Here is a 23,327-nt window from a genome sequence, read left to right on the forward strand (position 1 = left end):
GCCGGCGGGCGAGGCGCGGCGCGGCCGCCCCGGAGATGCCCTTGTGAGGCGGCCCGGGGAGGGGGGTGTCTGAGGCGACAGGAGAGCGCTTCCTCGGAGCTGCCCCTCGGCGGGGCAGAGGAAAGCGCCCTCCCTCCGTTCACCATTAAGAGGAAGGCGATGGAGGAGCTGAGCGCGGATGAGGTGAGTCGGCGGGGCCGGGGCCTGAGGGGGCGGCCGGGCCCCGCGGGGAGAGGGCGCCGGGCTGTGCTGGGCCCTTCCCCTCAGCTCGGGGGGGATTGTGTGTGTGGAGGGGGGTCGCTGAGGCGCTGGGCCTTCGCCCGGTGTTGGTGTTGGGTGTTTTTCGCGTTGCCCCTGACCTGCCGACCCCCGGCCGGCCGGTGGGGTTGAATTGCTTGTCTCCTGGTTAATTGTTTATTCTCTGCTTCCATCTGGCAGGTAGTCTTTGTTTGGAGGATGTCTCCTGTCTCTGTGCAACGCTAGGCGTTTTGTATGTTCTCTGTGTGTGATTCCCAGAACCCAAAACCTTACTTTTTAACATAGTAAGCCACTTAAAATCTTGCTTCGTCAGACTCTTGGTTGAGAAGCAAGGTTGATGTGAGTGTGTTCTTTTATTTAATATAATTTGTTCTTGTAACAACTTGAAACAGGCTTACCAGTTTTCCAATGCTTTTTTCGATTTACTTTTAAAAAAATTATTGTTATTCAATCTCTTGTTCTTTTTCTTAAGAGTTATACATGTTATTATTCTGTTCCCTGGCCATGGCAGGGGGGCTTGGAACTAGATGATCTTTAAGCTCCCTTCCAACTTAAACCATGCTATGACTATGTGGTGATTGACAAACATCTGACATGGAATAATGTGAACTGTTTCTTGTTTCTTCCTTCATCTTCTGTTTGTTTTGTTTTGTTTTGTTTTGTTTTTAATATAGACTAGTGTCTTAAGTTTAGCCTGTTTATTGGAGGACTCTCAGATGAATTCTGTTGTGATAATCATCAGGATGTAGGAAGATTCCTACTGTCTCGGTGTAATACCCAAATCATATACAGCTTCATGCCTTCCCTTATCTCTTTAAAATAACATTTTCATATTAAATTGTATTGCTTACATACATAGTGCGCTGTATTGGGCCAGCTGCAGCATAGGCTCGTTGCTGTACTTATACTCTGGGGAGAATCAAAAGAAGTTATTTTTGTTCTGTGCCATATTTTATGGCGGGATTGTAGAGCAAGGTGGCTGCGCTTGTCACTCAGATTTGTCTTCCAAAAAGATAAGATGTTTTTGATTGCGCTGTGTATCATGATTTAGCAATCCTACTATGTTGCAGCAGGAACTAGGAGGAAATACTTCATGGTATTTACTTGATTAAGGTCTTCATGCTTTATGGAAGTGTTGAGAAAAGGGAGTACAATTCCCATGTTGGGAGAGCGGGACAGGGCACTAATGTTGTAATTGATCCCTGCAAAAAGGGATCTATAATTATCGGTGTATTTCATGAGTACTTTGTTTACATGCAAGTCTTCTGATTGTTAAGCTACATCTCATTATGAGGTGTTTTATGATTAATTTCAGGATTATTTAACCTATGTAAGCTTGTTTGTGTCACTGCTTCAGCAAATTACTGACATCATCAAAACCACTGCATTGTGGAACTGAGACTGCAGAAAATGAGTTCTCCAGCAGGGACTCATCTACCTTTTCTGGCAAAATGTTTGTCTTGAGTGACTCAAGTTTTTCCATGTCTTTCTAGTACAGGTCAAGTAGCATCAAAGCTGACTGATCTTTTACGTGATTGCCTGAGACAAACTTAATCTTATATCATTTTAAGAGAGTCACGCTGTCACTTTTTATTGTTAATGGTTCCCTCATTGAAAAGTCAGAGCCAAATCTACTGTAATATTCCTCCACTTCTCTACTTTACTGTTTCTTGGCGCAGTGGACCCTGGATCACAGGTGGACTATATGGAAAAATAGCCTTCTAAAATACATTATATGTGACTTCTGTCTGATTCAGACTTTTTATCTGGCGGTGACTGAAGGTGAAAAAATACTTAACTGAAGTTGGAATTAGTTGCAAGCCTCTTGTAGATTAGGTTATCTTCTTACATTGAACCATAATTAAGTATAACAATAACAAATTGTAACTTAAAAAGAAGAGAGAGATACAGTTGATAATGGGTTTGGGATTATAGGATATGTTTTAGCTTCAAGAAGATATTTTCCACTGCTGTCAATAGTGTCTGTCACTGAAATACTCTCAGTGTTTACTTTGTTAAAGCACTAAAAGTTGTCATTCACTACAGACCATACTAAAATTTTTAGGAGAGGAGAAAAGCTAAAATTCACACACAGAAAGGAATTTTCCTGAGTGATAGGTAGCACAAGATGAGAATAGGGACTGAGTGGAAAAAAGGCAGAATCAAGGCAAATGTGGCATAAAGTGAGAAAGAATGATGCAAACTTAGCATCTTTTAACATTTACATGATTTTTGAGTATTGTTTTCAGAGTGTAGAACGTGACTAGTGTCACCAGAAAATGAAGCATTTCTTAAACCAGTTTAACATACTGTAATGAATCCAAGGAAAATAAAATTATCCATTCAAATTTTTATTGCACAGGTTTAGAACTCTTCTACGATTGTGGTAGAATACAAAATCAGCTAACCATCTTTAAACAGAGTGCTATTTTTACATTGTTTGTTTTACTGTATCAGTTAAACGATTTTAAGAAGCCTAGTAAGATCAAAAAATGTATTTCTGAAAACTATTTTTAACATTTAATTAACATTTTATTAAGATTTCAAACCGAGCGTTATGGGGTTATGCCCTGTAAGGAAGATAGACATTGTTTGTTCTCCAACCTATGTAATAATTAATGCCAAATAACTTGCCACTGTCAGGTAATGTAACGACACATCACAGCTTTGCCATATGTCACTATTGCAAGTACTTGTTGCTGACATCAAGGTATTATTGAGGTACCCTAAACTTGGCTAAGAAAATACTTTAAAAAAACCCCAGCTATGTGTTTCTTCATACTAATTTGGAGAGTCATTCAGTCTGAAATGAGAAGAGGTCACTTTGAGCTCCCAATTCGAAAATACAAGATTTGTGTTCTGGGAAGGCAATGGGTTTGGGCCTTGTTACTGTGTGAACAAGCTACGTCTTCCCAGTCCCCATGGTGGGCCCTGGGCATAACGCCCATCTTCTCTTGATGCCCCTTAAGGGAGGGGAATTAACTGGATAGAATGTGTGCACCAGTTTTATGCTGTATTCTCAAACTCTTCTTTCTGCCTGCACCTTGGCCTCTCTCGCATAGTATCTTTGGTTTTCCTCTTTTTCTCTCGTACTTAAAGCTTTCTCATCATCAGATCAGATTTCTGCGATAACTTTATGTGAATCTAGAGAAATATGACAACTCAGGGTATCTAAGAACCAAATCTGGTCCTTTAACAATTGCTTAATGTATTCTGAGTTGTGAAAGCTGTCTCTTTCAGTGGAAAAAGTATTTAATGTTAGTTTGTTCAGCAGTAAGGAAGATAAGTAAAATTTGCCTATCATCCTTAAAGGGGCAGGGAAAAATCTTGTGTTAATTTTAGTTGCAGTATCTTATCTAAATCTGTCTGGGCAGATTACTTTATTCCATGCCCTTTTCTGAAATTTTTTTGGGACAGGTTACAGTGTGGGGGATTGGCCCATAAGAGAGATGGGTGGTTGACAGACTAAGAGTGATAAATACAGGGCAGAAAGTTCGTTGTGGTGTCCTCCTGTTTCAGCAGCAATGATTGTGGCTGGGTTTGATGTAACTTTGGCATTAATTTGGCCAAGCACTGTAGGTGAAGGAATGCTGGGTGGCACAAGTGACCTTAATTATCTGCTTGAAACTGAGAGATAATGAAGAGAGGTTTTGTGCAAATCACACCTTGGGAGGGATATGACCTTGTTTGAGTATACGTGGCTGTATTTGAGAATTATTGTCTTTGCCTTTTTCTCCTCACATGTTTCCTTCCTAACATCAGATTTGGAACTAGCTAGCAAGAATGAATATGAACACTTGTAAGAAGATTTCACATCACATTTATTTTTCTTGCTTTTTACTTAATTAATCTTCCATCTTTCTCCCTCAGTCACTTCTGCATGTACGGGCTGTTTGTGCCTGTATCTGTACTTTTTTTCCTCTTCTTCCTCCCTGCCATTCCTTTATCTGGAAAACATGGTTATAGATCAATTCAATGGTAAGGAAACAGCTCTTATAACTATAATTCAACTCCCTAATTCAAAGAGATCTCAATTTTTAACAGATAATATTTTTGGTACAGCTTTGTGAGCTGTGAACATTTCATTTGGATTCAGCAATAGGGAAAAGGGATATGGGGACGTGTAGCTGATGTTTTCTCAGGTAGGGCTCTGAGGGGTGAGATAGTTCTGCAGTTTTTTTCAGATAAAGAGCTGAAAAATTAGGATTATTAGATACAAGTGGCAAAAAATTAAGATCTTTTAAAAAAACTTCTCAGAGACTCTAATATGTACAGCTTTTACTTATGGCAAAGCTAAACAATTTATCTATGCCATAAGCTCCCCTCTTTTCCTTGACAAGGAGGAGGGATTAAGGCATTCTACTCGTAGCCTTTTCTTGTCTTAAGAACAAAAAAAAAGGCAATTTATTTTCTAGCTTCCTTCCACATTCATGTGGTGACACCTGTCATGGAAGGAGATGTAGTTCCAGACACTGTTTTCCCACAGTTCTTGAAGTCTGATTTAATTTGATCTGTTCTTCCTCCTGCTGGGGTGGGTTTCACAGGCCATTAGATGACTACGGGCACGTAGCGTAGACATTGTCTTGACACAGATCTTTTGTTCACTCCTTCCCTTGCTTGGCAGTTCTTTAGGATTATGAGCAGAAATGAAACCCAATACATTGCATGCAATGCTTGAATATCATCAGACAAACAGGGAATAAGATTAATTACTTGTTTTTGCAGGGAGTGGACACCCTCAAATACGATACTTTTATTTTGTGCCTATTTTGAGCTGAAAATGTAAACTTTAGGAACAGATCTAAGGCAGGCTGTGATAATAAATGATTTCTTTATTTATGCTTCAAGTTTCACTTGAACTTACAAATTATGAGTTTTGTAAGTTTTACTTTGTCTATTTATTTCTCATGCATAGTATTAGCGTTATGTGGTCACATGCTAATTTTAATAAGCAGGTTCATAACAGTTTTCTGAAGCCAGATTTTGTCTTGCCATTAACATATCCAAACTGTTTTTTAAATTCTGTGTGGTGGAACGTCTCTAGGTGGTGTGAGCATGTTATTTACTTTCTGTCTTTACTTTCCAAGATGCTTCTGTCCAGCAGATGAGTTGTATATTTTTAGTGTTGCAGGTCTGTTTCAGATTAACTTGGACAGCAGTTCTCTTCTATAACTTACAACTGGATCTTCTTTTTTAGCACAAGTGTTTTCATTAGTATCATGTGGTGTGAAATTAAGGCAAAGGGCATGTTCGTATTATCCCTTATATCAGATTAATGCAGCTTGTTTCATCAATTGCCAAAATAAATGGGGAGGAGCGTTCCAGGTTTTGAAATTGCTGAGCAGTAAACGTTAAACGTGTCTTGCACAACTGTTTGAGGGACAAACACAGTGTTCTCCAGTGCAAATGGCTTTCCAAGGCAGCAAATGCTTACTTAAAATCTAAACATCAAGGGTATTTTAGGATTGTCATGCGGAACAGAGGACCAGCAGCAAGACTCAGCTCCATTTAGCAGGTTATCAAGGAAAGCTTCTGTATTGGCAGCTTCACTGAAGTGAATAAGGCAACCACGGGGGGGGTGTGCGCACATGGACGTGGAAACTAACTTTTTCCATTTGCTGTTGTTTTATCTCCGTTGTGCAGATTCGTCGACGGCGCCTCGCTCGGTTGGCGGGTGGGCCATCGTCCCAGCCAACCACACCGCTCACCTCACCGCAGAGAGAGACCCCGCCGGGACCACCTGTGGTGGCACCAGCCCCGGGGCCATCCCATAGCCTAGGGCTAAATGTCCACAGCATGACCCCAGCTACCTCTCCCATCGGTGCATCAGGTAGGCTGGCACATAAGTCTCAAAAATTGTTATGCTATGTCTGCTGAAAGCTATTATGCAACTCCTTATCTTTAGAACATGAACACTATCACTGCTGTCATTTCTGCCGTTACTAAAAATAATTTTCAGAAAGAAACATTCTTAAATGGTGAACGAAGGTACTTTGTGTTTTCATTTTCCAGATAATAAATGGTTAGGTACAATTCCAGGTATCAGTAGACTAATGGCACTCAAAATATGGGTTACCAGAGCTTGGTGTTTGTAGTGCAGGTTAATATTACCGAAAAGAAAGCGAAATCTGTCAAGGAGACAGGAAAAAACCCGTTTCAGTCTTGCAGCATAGTTTTTATTGATAGGTTTCTAGGTACATATTAACAGTCAGTCCCAAGTTCATTTTTGATCTTTAATTACTAGCATTTGGCACAACTGAAAATAGTAGGCTGTGACTCTGCATTGTCAACATAAGAATCAAATATTTGCTTTCTCCTTTTTTATTATTTTGCCACTTTAACTGTTTACTGAAGTGAATACAAACAGGATATGTAGAAATCGTGTTTATTTCAGAACATACAAATAATACAAATAAAAACAAATTAGCACAATTTTCAGTATTGTGATCTTTATCTGAAAACTTAAATTGTTTTGCATGTTGTGTAACTAAGCTGAGAGGTTCACAAAACCAGTCTCAAAACAAATGTCGAGATTGTTTTTTAAGCACGTTTTCAATATCATAGAATTATTTAGGTTGGAGAAGACCCTCAAGATCAAGTCCAACCATTTGATGGCCTTATAATGAGGCACCAAAAACTGCACACGTTGCTAAAGGAGATTTCTAATGATTTGATAGGAACAGTATTTTTACCAGTCCTTCTTGATTAGCATGCAGAATTCTTTATCTATTTTCTCATTTACTTTTTGAAATTTTGTGTTTTACCCTTTGGTAAGTGCAAGCTTAAATCTTGTAATTTAATTTCAGTTGTGAAGCACCTAGAAGTGACTCCTTCCTGCTTATCCTTTTGCCTTCTATCCAGAGCAGGACAGAGAAAAGCTATCAAAAGCATTTCTGAGAGAAGCTCATTGCAGATGGAATTTAACACTGTGTATTGTGCTCATGATTATAGACAGCAACCCAGAAGCAAAGGTGACTCTATTTTTCCTGAAGAGCAGTGCAGAGGTCACTTACTGTGTTGGCTCAGGCTGTGGTTACGGGGCTATTTTAACCCATCTTAGGTCTGACTCTTGCTGAAAGGAGTATTTCTCACAGCCTCTCCCTCTGCTGTCCTTAGTGACTGCGTGGTGTGGTGGATCATGGACTTGATCCAGCTGAAAACTAATCCAGGAAAAATATCATTGATACAGTTGTATAAATGATAATGCTAGCAGAGCAGGAGGTGTGGGACTGTGTACCTAGAGGTAAAAATATTTGTGTATTGGCAGACAGAGACAGGTTTATCGTGGTTTGAAGTGGTCAGATAGCAAAGGCCTGAGAGACTTCTGGTTGAAGAATTCATCTGTGTGTACTGGACAGTACCTAATGACATGGACTGGACTGTTTGATCAGAACAGAAGTTACCTGGTCACTTTAGTGTTTGCCTCCTGCAGTGCCATTCATCGCAGCAGTTTAATAATGCCTGTCTCTCTCACTCCAGGGTAAGAGCTATGGTTAAACTGGGGGGACAAATCAGGAAAAAGTGTCCACAACCGATTATCTGCTGTATTTATTTAGCGTAAATGAAGACTCAGCTAATGCTGTGTCGTTTACAGGAGTTCCTTTGAGCAGTAGACTAAAATGACTGCAGAGGATTTTAATTCATTTAGACCTACAGAGAGCAAGCCTGGCAGAATAATGTCCTTGTAAGAACCCAGTTTTATAAGAAGTTTTTTGTCATGGTGAGATCAGAATTAACACCTCAATTTCATGGAAAATATGATCACTGTTTTAAATGTATTTTTAAAATATTTTCTTGGAGGATCTTGGTTCCTATCTGTGTTCTTCTTTTCCTACTGAAAACTGAATGGGCTCAAGAATGTTATTTGAATGTTGTTTATGAATGAATGAAATAGAATACCCAGCTAGAGCCCTGAAGTTACTAACTAAAGCATAGGAGCCTTGAACAAAACTGAGTGAAATTGACATTTTAGCAAGTATTTTCTGCTGTGTGCAAGTTACATATGTATTCTATGTTATCCTGCCATACCTTAAAGCGCTTTTATATCTCTTCAATTCTAGAATATACGTGTTTGGACAAGCTGCTTGTTAAATTATTTTCTGAATATCAATACAAGTTAATTTTACCTCGCACATCTTTTCCATTCTTTATTTGAAGATTTGACTGTTTTCTGGATACTGACTAATTTCCAGCCTAGTATGAGGAGTGAAATGTAAACTGTTTTTATATCCGGGGAAGTAAGAGGAGAGTTTCAAAGCAGTAGAATGAAACAACTTCTCCTACCTCCCATGCTGAATATCTAATTATTCTTTAGCAAACTGCCTTCTCAATGGGATTTTTCTGCCTTCTGCAGTTTTGTTACTGTAAAATGAATTGTTTAAAGACCTAAAAAAGTTTTGGGAAGGGTGCTTGAAAGCAAATAGCTTGTATCAAAGAGCATAATCCTGATCTGTTCTGTTTTGCTGCACCCACCATTACATTCAGAATGTGTTGCTGCTGTAAGTGTGGGACAAGCTCACACTTTTCAGTAGTAACACTGAAACATAGCCAGTCCTGGAATTTACAAATAGGTTGTCAATCTGGTTTTACACTTCTCACCTGAAACCTAATACTGTTTGGGGGATGCATTGTAAACTGCAGGCAAAAGAACCCAAAGAGTGAAATTCGCTGCTGCTTTCTTCTTAAACAGATAAATAATTCGTTTTTTCTGTTCCTTGAAGGAGGCTGTTAACTGACATGCAGATATCTGATATTGATAAAACTACAGTTGCAGCTTGCAATTAATGCTACTTAATTATAAATCAGGACTTCAAACAGTGTCACTAGGCACAAATTTTGGGATTAGTCTATACTTGAGAGCCCTCTCCATTTAGATGTTTGTAGAACTCATTCAATTTCCATTGTTATTGTGTGCAAGGCTTCTTCTGGATTATTTGAAATTATGTATATAACTTTCCTCCTACAATGCTAGTATCTAATGCTGCTTTGAAGAAGATAAGAACTTCTGTGAATGCAGGTAAGTGTTCTTACGCTGCTGCTGCAAGGGGAGGTAGAAAATGTCATTATCTGTAGTCAAATGTGATTATTATTAACATTTCCTAATGCATTACTAAGAATGCTTAAGAAGTGGATTGAAAAACAGTATTTCCTCTCCTTTTCCATCCAAATAATTGTGTAGTGCCTTCTCTTCTCTGTAGAAGTAATCTTGGTGATGCCTTTTCTCTAGGAGTAGCCCACCGAAGCCAGAGCAGCGAAGGAGTGAGTTCCCTCAGCAGTTCTCCATCTAACAGCCTTGAAACACAATCGCAGTCTCTCTCTCGGTCTCAGAGCATGGATATTGATAGTGTCTCCTGTGAGAAAAGGTAAAAAAATGCAGCCAGGTAAAAGAAATGCCAGCAAATATTGCACAATGCTAATCATCAGAACCGTTTACACAGGAAAATATTCTGCCATTTCTCACTTCCAGCCATGTTAATGCAATAGGGTTAAATGTTTGAAAATGACACATTATTTAGACCGCTGTAAACTTTTTCTAGTCTGGTTCTAATGAGAATTCCTGACCTAAAGTGATGAAAGACAAAGCATTATCTTAGACATTAAGTGATGAGCATGTCTGGTGGGGATAATTCAGCTATTCCATTTAAAAAAGGAAAGGGTACAGGATATGATAGCTGTGTAGTTTGTATCGCCTCCTGAAGAAATTTAATATTATGTTTCTTGAATTCAAAATAAATGTTACACGAGAAGCATTTATCACCTAGGGGGTTTAATTGCTGTTTGTGCATATAGCTGGTCTGTTGCTTTGACACTCCTTCAGTCAGCATCTTACAGGACACTGTCTGTGGCTTTCTGTGTGTTAATGGGTGGCTTCTTTTATTTCCACTTGCAGTATGTCCCAGGTAGATGTGGATTCAGGAATTGAAAACATGGAAGTTGATGAGAATGATCGCAGGGAGAAAAGGAGTCTGACAGATAAGGTTGGTCTGGTTTATATTGGCTTTTCTCTTCCAAGCTCTCTCTATGTGTATTATTGTAACATCGAGCTTCAGGATTCCGTGGGAGACACCTGTCCAGATTATGGAGTTTGGACTTAACAGTGCTGGTTTTTGGGTTTCAGTTCAGAACAGGTATGAAGGATTTAAGGTGGAGGAGTGATGCAGAATTTTGGCTTGTAGTGAGTTCAGTTATCTCTCTCCATATTTTAAATATGTGCTTTAGAGCATGGAACTAGCCCTCGGATGTCATCTGTGGAAAATTTGAAAACTGTGAAGAAAATGTTGTTGTTATATGTTGTGCAACAAAGTGACCTAATAATGCCTGAATCTATTTTTTTAATATGCAGTATGCCTGAAGAAATATTTAAGACACTTCTGAAGATTGTGCCAGCTTATTTGTGTAGCATTTAGAGGTCTACTAACAAAGTACTGCTTCAAATGTTTTGTATGCTGAAGTTACATAGCGTTCTACGTAGTAAGATTTTCTTCTTAATGATATTATAAGAAAATAAGGATATTTAGCTACTGAGGTTTGGTCAGGTGGTAGAACTCTTTAAAGTAGAAAAAGCAAGCAAGCACAAAGCTTTAAATCACTCCTAAAATTGCCCTCTTTGTCATTTGATTTTAAGGCCTATGTGAAATAAAGCCCTAAAGAAATGGGACTTCAGTGTAGTGGGGCGAAGTTTCTACACCATTTCTTGCAGTGCTGGTTAGATGTCTTTGTTTATTCCTGCACTGTCAGTAATAAGGTCAGTTGGTGAAGGCCTGGCTTAAAGCCACGCAGCGACATCCCTGCCGCAGAGTCCTTCCCGGTCAGTGCCGGCAGTGGGACAGCTGGCATTGTGCTACTGTGAAACAAAGAGCTTGGAAGCAAGGACAGTCTTGAAGGGGGGGAACACACCACCAGTGGAAAGTAAAATAAAGCTTTGCAAACTTGGTTCAATTCTGCTTACTCATTTGGAGACACTAAAAAGTTAAGTGGACAGGGGACAGCACAGTCCTCATTTATAAGCAAAAAAATTTTCTCGCCTGGTTGCCTGCATGCAAAATGATGGCACTAATAAAGTTGTCTTTTGCTACATCTTTTCTGCATCTCTTTTGTGTGTGTGTGTGTTCAGGTTTTTTTCCGAATAAATTTTGACAAATATAGATATATTACTTTATAAATATTGAAAATCTGCCATTAAGAGTTAGTCTGAAGCTGTTTAAAGAAGACCCACATTTGATAAAATGGTGACTTGACAAATACAGTTGCATATAGGTTGATTTTTATTTTATTGTTTTAACCCCCCTAACCAAGGAACCTCTGTCTGGGTCTGAAGTATCTGAGGAGCAAGCTTTGCAGCTGGTCTGTAAGATCTTCAGAGTCTCTTGGAAGGATCGAGACAGAGACGTTATCTTCCTGAATTCACTCTCTGCCCAGTTCAAGCAGAACCCAAAGGAAGGTGGGTGTCTGAGCTGCTGTCTTTGTTAGGGATTGTTGCAGTTGAGCTACATGTTCCCTACTCTATTTGCTACGATGCCAGAGCCACCTTCTAGTGGTCTTTGCTTGATTTCAGCGTCTGCTCTCAGCAGATGTGATGGGAAATGCCATCCCCAAAAGGAAGATGGGACTGATTGGTCCGTGCTTCTGTTTTAATCAATTGCTGTGCTCTTGTTCCTTATGTTCTGTTTTCAAACTAGTGTCTGATATTGCAGTATTGCCAGATTTATTGTTTTTTCAGAAACCTTTTACTGACTTAATGGGTTGTGCATCATAATAGACACTTAGCAGTTAACTTGATAAGCTAAGAATTCCTGATTATTTTATATAACAAATTGTATTTTATGTCAGCTATAAGATATGACCAAATTCAAAATTGTTACTTTATGTGTGGGCATATGTGTGTGGGGTGTGTGCACTTGTGTTTTGTTCCCTTTGACACAACTTGCCCAACTCAACCTAGCAGAGGGGAAATTCAGTAGGGACAGACAAGACAACTTTAATAATCAACAATAGCAACATTAGGGCATCAATGATCCTTTGTATTTTCCATAAAAGTTATATTTTTATGGAGCTGTAATTCCAGAACCTTGCTAATATAGACAGTGATAGTTACAAATGTGTCAGCCTATTGTTTTTGCAAAAAGCAGCACTTAATTCACAGAAGTAAATTACTGTACTTTTTAGATGAAAGCTCTGATAAAGTTTACATCTCTGACTAACATGTAGATGAAGACTGTAGGTGAGGATACTTACATCGTTCTTTTATTCTTAACAGTATTTTCAGATTTTAAGGACTTGATCGGGCAGATCTTGATGGAAGTGCTGATGATGTCCACCCAGTCAAGGGATGAAAACCCGTTTGCCAGCCTGACCGCTACATCGCAACCGATTGCTGCCGCTGCCCGCTCTCCCGACAGAAGCCTGATTTTAAACATGGGCTCTAACCCAGGAAGCAGCCCAATGTTCTGTAATGTGGGCTCCTTTGGTTCCAGTTCATTATCCAGGTGACTTCTGATTATAACCGAATACTCATTTCACTTGAGTATCGATTGGTAGGCTAGAAGAGGGAGAGGAGCATAGAAATGTCCCAAGGACAATAAATAGAATAGATTTTTAAAGTTCTTCCCCTTTCCATGTGAATGTCCCTCCATTTCACCGTTTTTGATTATGTTGCCATGACTAGAAGTGTATTTGATAGGTTAAAGCCATGTAGCTGGTTCCTTCTGAGAAGTATCCCTCACTTGCATCAGTGAAGGGTATGACTCTTAACTTAAAAGCGTGTATATTGTGACATTGTTTTATTCAACAATAGTAAGAAGGAATAATATGTGTGAGCTGCAGAATTATTGCTGAAGAGTCGTCAGAAGGGCAAGGACTTCTCTTGCTCATTTTATTTTTTTCACCCTCTTTCTGCATATCCTAAATCATTGCTCTTTTTTTTTGTTTTCTTTTTCCCCTGTAACTGGTTTAGTCTCTATGGGACTAGTCCAGCTCCTACTACCAATTTCACAAGCTATGTACCAATGACTGGTTCATCTCTTACCCCACCAGCCAGTTCAGTTGCCAGTACATCTGTGCCTTCCATTACTGTCAGCTCTCACCTCTCAGCAACAAGCCCTTCTTGGATGCAGCCTTCCTCTCCGCGGTACCGCCCGTACACTGTTGCCCATTCTGGAGGCTTTTCAGCTTCTTCCATCCCGCGTTCCTTGAGTATTTCCATCCCATCTAGTTCTCCAAGTCCTCCAGCCGTGGCTGCTAGCCCTCCGGCCGTGCCACTCATCCCATCCAGACAGAGACCCACAACGATGGGTCCACCTTTGTTTACTGCTTCACCCAGTACCTTGCGCAGGCGTTCTTCTTTACTGAACAGGATTCCTTCTAGGTATTTCACAAGAACAAAAGAGTGTGTTTAATGTGTGCTGTGCAGGGTGTGGCATAATCTGCAGTTTGGAAGAACTTCTGTTTGTGCTGAGCTCACCCTACTTACCCCGAGTTGATTTCTGCGTTCTGGTTTGTACTAATAAGTTGACTTGCTAACAAGCCAAAACGTTAAACCTGCTTCTGCAAGCATTTGAGGTGTAATGTAATCACTTTAAAGGTAGCAAGATTGTTTTAATTTCCTCCTCTTCTTACATCCATTCCAGTTCAACTATTAGCTTTCTGTTCAGTTGCTACTGCTGGATAGTAAACCAAACAACTCCTGCTTTTAAAATCAGTTTTCTCAGTAGGACTTTGGCTGATTTGTTGAAAGCTGTTACTTGCTGGACTGTGTTAGATTTGATTCCCTTGTGCACAGATCTAAATTACAGATTAGTCTATTTCAGTACGCCAGGCTGAGTACTGATGTGTTTTCTCTGTTGGCTGCTCCTGGAATCCCCCAGTCCCTGCAGGAGGGAGAAACGAGCGCACACGGTTTTGAGACCACCACTTTAAAGTTCAGTGGCTTAGAACTGTAATACTTATTACTCAGTCATGTCTAAACATTCTCACTTCAGCCGTAATTTTTATTAGGTCTCCAAAATTCTTTCTAAATTTTGGTCTGTAAATGTGTGGTGTTTTGATTTGTGAATAACTTGTAGTAGTGCAATAGAGCATGTTAGTATAGTCTTGGTTTTACTAACGTGGAATTATTCATTGTCTGCATGTATAGAGAAGATGATTTTTGGCAGACTTACAAAGAAAAGCTACCATTTACTTTTTCTTTTGGCTGAAAAAAATCTGATGGCCTTTTTCATTTCTGTTGTGGTAGTATATACGACAACCCTTTCTCCCTCCTCCTCCTTGCCGTTTCTGATGTGTCTGAGGACAGTAGTGATGAAGAAAATGAAGATGATGATTTTTCTTGTGTCCAGTTTGGGTCCAGGTATTGGAGAAAGAGAATGTAACCTGCATGTTTGGTTGCTTAGGAACTAACAGTCTCTGTAGTGTCAAGTGTTCTTCAAAGTAACTTGGGAAATGACTAAAGCCAAGAAGATGACTTGGATGGGTTTTTAAGATGGTGCATAAACACGTATAATGAATGCCAGTTAGTCAGCTCTTTTTTGAAGAGATGACTAAGACAATGTAAATGTTAATCATTCTGCCTTGTAGGTTTAATGAGGACAGTTTCTGAAATGATGTTGGAGTGGAACTCCTCATGGACTGTATGAGTAGAAGGAATATTATTCACTCATGGTTGTAATTTTAAAACCAGTGGTACATCATGTGCGTGTTTTCCTATGAAAAATTAGAAAATGAGGACAAAGGTTAATGTTTAGAAAAAGCTACAGTGGCAGATAGCCAGCTGATGCAAGCAGTAGGGTTTGGTTGAAGATTCATTGCTGTTTGGCAGTTGAGGATCACTCCTCTAGTCTGTAAAGAAAATACACCTGAAAGTTGAAACTGGTCCTTTGATGTGGGTAAGTAGCAGAGGCTGATGTAGTTGGAACAGCCAAGAATAGAGAGGGAGGAGGAGTAGAGTATTTTACTGTAAAACAGACTTAGGAATCCTATAGTGAAGACTTAATATTTGTGTGACATCAAGATGCATGAACAGAAAATGAGAATTGATGTGACTTCTGTTTGGAAGCTGGCCAGGTAGCTGTGCAAAATAAACCTCCAGAACACTGGATATGCTGAAGAAAAAAAGCTTTTGGAAATACTGATGTGGGGTAGGGTCTTCTCTAGTTTTCCATTCCATTGCAGAGTAATGCTGCAATGTCTTGGCTGATACAGAGATGTTTTCCTACTAGGACTGAAGTTTTGGTGTGGAAAATGAGCAGTCTTCTTACAGAACTATTTGTCATATCCAAGTGATTTGTGTTCTTTAGTAATCTGTTGGTGAAAATGATTTATTTCTTTTCCCATTAAAACTTAACATTCATCAGCTTCATCACATGCACCAGAACTCTCAAAGAAACGCTCCATTCTTTTGTACCAACGCAAATTGGAGAAAGGAGTAAATATTTATATAAAACCTACATAATGTAGGAAGACTGTTCTAAAAAATGGGACTTGTGTAGTGGTTATGCTCTATGAGCATTTAGAACACTGATTATGATTGGTAGTAATTCCGAGTTATAATTTTCAAGTGCATAAGGGAAACAAGATGAGAATTTTAACATGGGTGTTGAAAAACTGGGAGGAAAAGTGCTCCTCCAAGGCTTTCAGTCCCCTTTGAAGTACTTCAGTTACAGCAAAAGTCAGAGGAAGTACCTTGTGATGTCAGGGAGTGCCCAAAAAGACGTGGTGTAAGGTGATCTTTTACTTCCCACTGGCTTTTTTTGTCTATGTTTTTTCCTGCAGTAAGTTGGGACGCTGCTGCTAAAGCCAGACTGTCAGCTAGAAGACCTTCCAGTAGTATCTCCTCTTTTCCTTTACAGTCTAATTTCAGAGGAGTCACCCTAAACCTGCATTATCAAGTTATCTTGCGTATGTGGAATTTAGGATGTTTTGGTTAATTCTTACCCTAGTGGCAATTTAATCCAAATGTTGGATTGAATTGCGGAGCCTTTGGTAGAGATTTATGAGGCTGCTGTGCTTCTGGAGTCTTGGTTTGTGTATGAAGCTCTGGTGTTCTGCAGGCAGCAGTAAGATGTTAAATTAAATTATAAACACAGTGACTGTACAATTATGCAACAACTTGTATTCTGAAAATACCAAGGCATTCAATATGTGTATGAAGGATGTATGAGCTTTGCATTAGAATAATTTCAGTTGCTGCTGCAGTGAAATCGTTAACAGAATGACTAACTATAGAAGTAGTAGGGGTTTTTTATATAAATCGATGATTTTAGAAGGGTAATTTTTAAGCTGAATGTGAAGAGTCAAGAGGTTTAAAAGAGATTATAGAAAAGAAAAGGTATGTATGATTTCATGGTTAAGGAGTACTGTTTTAATAGAACTAATTTTCCATGGATTAGTTTTAATTGAATAATTGAAAACAAATTCTGTCTGCAAAAAGAGATTGCTGCTATTAGAAGTTAAATTTATTAACATGCTGAGCTACCAGATGCTTAGCAATAAGCTTTCCCTGATGTATTGGCTGGACTGCAAAGCCTGTGCAATAGATTTGTACGGCTCGATTATTAAAATGTAAATTATTTTGCAGCTTAAAGGAAATTCCAATTCTGACACAGTTTGTAGTTTTAAACATGCTTTTAAAAAGCTGCATTTAAGGAAACTAATATCTTATTTTCCAGTTTAAGATCTGGGGCTTATAAATTGGTCTTCGTTTGAAATCCACCCTCACTGTAAACAGACTTTTCTTTGAGGAACAGCAGTAGACCATCCACGTAACTGCTATTTTTTAGATTCCATTTACATGAAGTGAATATATCTTGCCTTAATGCCCTTTTGTAAAACAAGGATTTTGCTTTTAATTAGCTATGTCAAGCTGTTATGTAGGGAAGAGTTCTGTTGAGATAACAAGTCTGAGATTTAGAGTCACAGAGTCTGTTCTCACTTTTGTATTCAGTTTCTGTCTCGGCTCAAGCACGGTCTATTTTTTGTGGATTTAGTTTTTGTGTTTACAATATCAGTGCTTTCTCCCTCCGAAGTTGTGCTACTTCATGAAATGAAGTTTCATATTTGACTGTAAGGGAAGTGAAACGAACTGAGTTGAAGTTATATGATCTTTAATGTGAAAATTTGAAAACAGTTGCTTTGAGGTATTGCTCCCTATTTTGTTTATTCTCCTTCCTTAAAATACCTGCAGTGCTTGTCCGTAGGCCTGTCTCTCGGCTACGATTTGTTCTCTGCAGTGGGAGGACCTTACCTCCCCTGGGTTAGCTGAGCTGGTGGAATTTCTACCCTTTTGAATGCTGTACAGAGACTGTGCAGAGGTTGCATCATGGCATGGAAGTGTTGTGATGTCCTGAGCAGCCAAACAGCTTTGATGTCAGGTACAACGTAAAGGGTGTTGATTTTTGGTGTTGCCATGTGAGAAGAGGATTTATTGATAGCCATTAAAGTCATGCACCGTATTGCTATCTTTCAGATACTTATTCATTTAATAAGGTAATTGATTCTTCAGTCATGTTACAGTACAGATGAACTTCCAGACTTGGATAAGCTGTTAAATGGAGAGCTGTTCATAGATCACAGGAATTATCTTAATTATTGAGCCATGTGTGATGGGATGGAGTCTTCTGATAATTGGCAGAGGAACTCAGGAGCTCGTGAATTATTTGATTGCGCACAAGTGAAGAACTGTACCTAATGCTTGCTTTCTTCTTTTTGTGTGTTTTAAAGTGTGGGAGGCTCTGGCAGCTCAAGTGTTTCCGATTCCTGCAGTGACCACTTCACCATTGAAAATTGTAAGGAGACAGAGATGCTGAACTACCTCATTGAGTGTTTTGACAGAGTTGGAATAGAGGAGAGAAAAGCACCAAAGGTATGTTTCAGATGAGTGTGACAACACTGATACAGCTTCACTTCTCTTACTGTTCAGGAGGGAAAGTTGCTGGAAATTGATCATTCTTTCTTGATGGCTTTGTTGTAGAAATAGATTTATAGAATTTATAAGGTCACTTTGACTCTTATTAATTCATCCTATTTGAATCATGTATATGATTTACATCTCTAAAATAAGCACTGTGTTAGAAACTGTCCTTCCTTTTTTGATCTACTGTGTTATATCCAAGCTTATTCCATATAAAACATGCTTTTGTAAGACCAGTTTGTTATCACCATTCTATATTCTGCTTTAAGCTTTTGCATTTGGGCAAAAAAACCCCACCACTTTTTTATATATAATCTGAAAGATTTTTAGCTGGTGTAGTGCTAATCTTAGTTTGCATAATACATTCATATTGCATGAATAAAGACATTTATCATATTTTCTGTCTGTTCTGTCCCTGAATACTTCTAGTTTGTATTAAAATAAAGTTATTTTTACCAGATGTGTAGCCAGCCAACAGTTAGCCAGTTACTGAGCAACATCCGATCGCAGTGCATTTCACACGCTGCTTTGGTGCTACAGGGATCCTTAACACAACCAAGGTAAATACAGCTCTGTTAGTCCTGAAAGTTAGATTGTTCTGGGATTTTCTTTTTCTCTGGAGGTTTTGATAAGAAAACTTAAGATCAGTTGTTGGAGCAGGATGCAGTTTTCACTGAATTTCTAGAGTTGGAAGGTTGGAGGTTTTGATAAGAAAACTTAAAATCAGTTGTCGGAGCAGGATGCAGCTTTGTGCCAGAGGAATAGTTTATTGCTTTACTGTTAGAGACAATTGCTCCCCCTTGATATGGGGGGGAGCGTTTAAATGTTTTCTAACTGTGTTTGGATAAAATCACCCTGTTGCTCCCCCTTGATATGGTGGGGAGCCGTTTAAATCTTTTCTAACTGTGTTTGGATAAAATCACCCTGGTTGATTTGAACAGTTTAAATGGGGGATCTAATTAACCAAGCTGTTTTCTGCCTTACCTCATGCATAAACTGTTTTACTTGCAGATTGTTGGGGCACTACTCCTGTGACAGTCAGTAACCTGTTCAGCTGCAGCTGAGAAACAGTCGTATCAAAATGTATAGCAAAAACTGCTGAAGTGGTGCAGCACTTGTTCACTTCAGAGAGTTTACCACAACAGATTTGGAAATGCGTATCTATCTCTGTGTAGACATTCTGCGCTAAATCAAGACTCTGAGATTTCAAGTGCTGTTGTTTGGACAGCAGTAGTTTAACCAGCAGCCTCTTTAGTTGGAACAGCAAAAGGTTTTTAAAACAGGCCGTGTGACTTATACTAAAGTCTGCATAATTTTGTATTTGTGTTTCCAAACAATACATCTGTAATACTTAAAGGTGCACTGATTTTCCACTGTGCCTTGAGATTAGGTTTTTTTTTTTGTGAGCCAGTGTTGACATTAAAATAAGTTTTATTCTTATTTTATTTTAGAATAATAAGGGAAAAAAGATACTTCTAAAAAAAATCCTAGGGAGCAGTTAAAAGTAATGACTGTATTACTTCAGAGAAGACCAGTGTTATGTTCTTTTCTTAATCTGGAAAAACAAACATCAAAAAATGCTGTTCTTTCACTAGTTGAGCATAACAAAGGGTCTTTTCATTAGAGAGGAGTAGAAGGGAGAACCAATTACTACACAGAAGCTGTTATTTTCTTCCAGCCTCATTAAACTAAAGTATGATGTTGGAGCAGCATCTGTTTCGTGATAACCTTTCCCCAAGTAGCTTGAGAAGACAAGGTTAGTTACTCCTGAAAGGAGTAGGTGTGTCTACATGGTGGTAATCTGCTCTCTGGCACATCCTTAGATGTGATTACTCTGACATTTTTGCAAATACTGCTACAAATACTACTGGAAATAATCAGTAGTTTGGGATATGTGTTTTTTTATACAAATAAAGGTCATTGCAGCAGCAGTCTCTGCTGGTACCGTATATGCTGTGTAGGAATCTCCCATTTGGCTTCATCCAAGAATTGGTGAGAACAACTTATCAGGATGAAGAGGTGTTCAAACAGGTAAGGCGTAGGTAAAAAATAACTAATTACATCATATGATTCTGCTGTTTGCAATATCCAAGAGTGGATTTCCAGAGGTTTATTCTGCATCCCAGTTCTATACTGGTTACTTCAGGGGCTAGTGACCCGCTGAGTGCTTGGAGTTGGGTTTTGCTCCTTTTTAATATGTGTAGCATTTTGTGAAAAAGACTGACTTCCATTACTTGCTGATTCTAATTATCAAAAATGTATTGGTTAATAAGCAGCGCACATTTATTTAATGTTGAAATGAGCTACTTGAAATATGTGCAGCCAGATATTACGGGATTGATCTTTTTGATCTTGGCTTGTCATCCTTCTATGCTTCTATAAACAATATCCTAAAAACATATGTGTAAGATGGCAATCTTCTGTAATCCTGCTCAGAAAGATTTATTATTTTTTCTGTCTTGCAACTAAGGCGCTAAGAGCACTTTACAAACCCTAGTCCATCCATATTTTAGAGAGGAGATGACTGAGAGACATTATATGGTTTATTTTGTGTCAGAGTAATTCACTGAGATGATAAAAAAAATTTTGGACTGATGGGCCTAGTAATTAAGACACACAGCTAGCAAACTTCTAGCCTGTCTAATGTTGAAGTAGATCAGCAAGGTTGTAATTCTGTCTAATTAGCGCTCCTGTAGTATTATGTGACTTAGCTCTAAAGAGGCTTCAGGATGGCATTTGATCCTTCCAATTCTGAAAAAAATGACATGAGCTAGTTTTTGTGTGTAGTGCAGATATTTTTCAGTAATTTGTATCTTGGTCTGGACAGCTTTTAGTAGCGTTCCTGCAGTTGGAAGTACGTGTAATACTGTCAGAAAGTGGTTATGGAAAATGTTAAAGGTCTCCTACCCTGGAGAAAAGAACCTTTCTGCTTCAACAGAAAACCACCTCTTTCTTGTCCTTTTCTGTAATTCAATTTAATAAGATTTTTTCTCTTCGTAGAAACAACACAATATACTTAAAATTCAGTGGGACCTCTTGTTGTTATTGTTGCCAAATTACTATAAGGGTTTATTTTGTGCGGGTATAGTTGTCAGAGCTGTGTGATTGGGACTTACTAATTGGGTATAATTACTTTTGATTAATAAGTTCCTGTTGTGTCACTTCCTCTTCCATAACAATCCTTGACGGCTGTTTATTTTTGCTCTTACCACAGTTACAATTTACGAGTGCAAAAGCAACTTGCTTACACGACATGCAAAAATAAAGCTGTGTTATTACTCCAAGTGTAGAGGCGAAGAAATTATTACCCATTTGGGCAATCGGGTTGTTGGAGACCTCTGTAGAACTTGTGCTCTGATTTGTGGGTGTAATATACATTCTTGCACACGTGTGTGCAGTATCTGCAGGGGTGCTGGGGGGAATGTGGTTATGCTTCCCCATGGGGGTTCCTCGTGCAGAGACCTTGATGGGACAACACCAGGTTTTTGTCAATGTGCTGACATTGCTGTTTGTCAGCTTCAGCTTGTACCTGGGGTTATTTGGTTTGCAAAGTAAATGTTTGGAAATGAGTTAGAATGTCATCAGGAAAAATACACACAAGTGCTTGGAAATAAATTTTTATGGCCAGGTCATTCTGCTCAGGCATCAAGGCGATACATCGCTTACACTATTTCAAGCAAGTTGCTTATTAGCTTTGAATAATTTCTTAAGCATTCAGGTTTAGCTGATCTGATATTTTCTTTAAATTTATAAGTTTTTTCTTCTGTGTAACTTGCAGTATCTGAAGGATGAACAGGCATTTCATGCTGTGAACAGCAGTGGTGTCATTTGATTGCTTCCTGCTCTTGAATAAAGTAATCTACTTCTGTTTTTACAGATCTTTATTCCCATCTTACAAGGCCTGGCTGTAGCTTCCAAAGAGTGTTCCCTTGATAGTGACAATTTTAAATATCCCCTTATGGTAAGCACTGTTTGTTTCTAGAAGCTGTTTCTGTATGATTATTAATACCACATTAAGCTTCCAACATAGATTTTAATAATAATAACTCACTAACCAAACAAAGCCCAAACAGCTTGAAGTACTTGATCTTGTGTAGAATCTACATGAGGCATGAGATGTGTAAAAGATCATTAAAAATCCAGTAGAGTCAGAGGCCAGTAATCTTAAACTTAATGTAGAGATTGTGTAGTGGGCTATTCAAATGTTTATATGTATTGCTTTATATAAGATTAATCATTATATGTATTCCATCATACATGCTAGTTAGAATACTCTGGATGGTTATAAAATCTTGCTGAGCTCCTCCCAATTTAAGTCTGGGAAATAAGGCCCTATATCCATACCAGTGTTGTTTGGACTCACTTTTGTATGTGCAAAACTTTTAAACTCTGTTACGTTAAATCCAAAATGGTTTGAATTGGTGACTATTTACTGTAGGCAAATTTCATAATATTCCTTGGCTGAAAAGCTGGGTCTTTTATTTTTAGATATTTTTTTTTTTAAGTCCATGTTTTAGTCCCTAGATCTGCTGCCCTCCTGCTGCTTTTATTGACAAAACAAAGTTTTTTGAAAAGCACGTTTGGCTACAAAAGAGCAAGTTAAATTTTTGGGTAAATTGAGCATTGTCAGCTAACACCTTCAGATATTTTCAGCATGTGTTGCCAAAACAGGCTGTTACATTTCTGGTTTAATTTGTACTTCAGGAAATTAACTGGACTGGGATGCTGCAAATCAAACTGACTAAGGAGCTGTGGTACTTCTGCAAAAATAATAATTTTTGCTGGTTCTTTGTTTTCCTGCTTTTCAGCTATTTCCCCCCAGTTTAAATTGTGAACTGTTGCAAATCTGGCTGTTGGCTACAAGTAAGGGCTACCTGAAAATGAGACTCCATTTTTATCATCTCTAGTTGGCACAATGTGCACCGAAAGGGTGGAATAGTAATTAGTAGCTGTAGTATAATTGAAGAATGAGAACATGTAGTAGAGGAGAAGCAGGATACATGAAAGCCTACAGTATTCTTGTGTTTTCAGAATCGTCTCGTAACTGCTTTCCTTTTTTCTGTGCTGCACTTGAAAGTGAGCTAGAGATCTTGGATAGGATTCTTTGTTTCTGGCTTCTGTGTTCATCTGACATTTTTCCACTCTGATTCAAAAGACAAAGGCCTTG

At 38.7% G+C, this 23,327-nt stretch overlaps 1 protein-coding gene across 2 annotated transcripts in view; it reads left to right on the forward strand.

The window, feature by feature from the left end:
• The first annotated feature begins 12 nt into the window (after positions 1-12).
• Positions 13-23,327, forward strand: part of UBE4B (ubiquitination factor E4B) — a 50,455-nt gene continuing 27,140 nt past the window's right edge. Inside the window, exons 1-11 of one of the 2 annotated variants that reach the window (XM_014941444.1) lie at positions 13-183; positions 5,902-6,088; positions 9,485-9,620; positions 10,148-10,235; positions 11,554-11,698; positions 12,515-12,743; positions 13,211-13,621; positions 17,971-18,112; positions 18,620-18,720; positions 20,077-20,191; positions 22,038-22,121. In XM_014941444.1, the coding sequence (XP_014796930.1) occupies positions 160-183; positions 5,902-6,088; positions 9,485-9,620; positions 10,148-10,235; positions 11,554-11,698; positions 12,515-12,743; positions 13,211-13,621; positions 17,971-18,112; positions 18,620-18,720; positions 20,077-20,191; positions 22,038-22,121 (1,662 nt within the window). In that variant the 5' untranslated portion in view covers positions 13-159. The remainder of the gene's footprint in view (positions 184-5,901; positions 6,089-9,484; positions 9,621-10,147; positions 10,236-11,553; positions 11,699-12,514; positions 12,744-13,210; positions 13,622-17,970; positions 18,113-18,619; positions 18,721-20,076; positions 20,192-22,037; positions 22,122-23,327) is intronic. The other variant, XM_014941445.1, reaches the window with a different exon arrangement.

The sequence above is a fragment of the Calidris pugnax genome, unplaced genomic scaffold (genome assembly GCF_001431845.1).
Source record: "Calidris pugnax isolate Ruff unplaced genomic scaffold, ASM143184v1 scaffold82, whole genome shotgun sequence".
In the NCBI taxonomy this organism is placed as follows: Eukaryota; Metazoa; Chordata; class Aves; order Charadriiformes; family Scolopacidae; genus Calidris; species Calidris pugnax.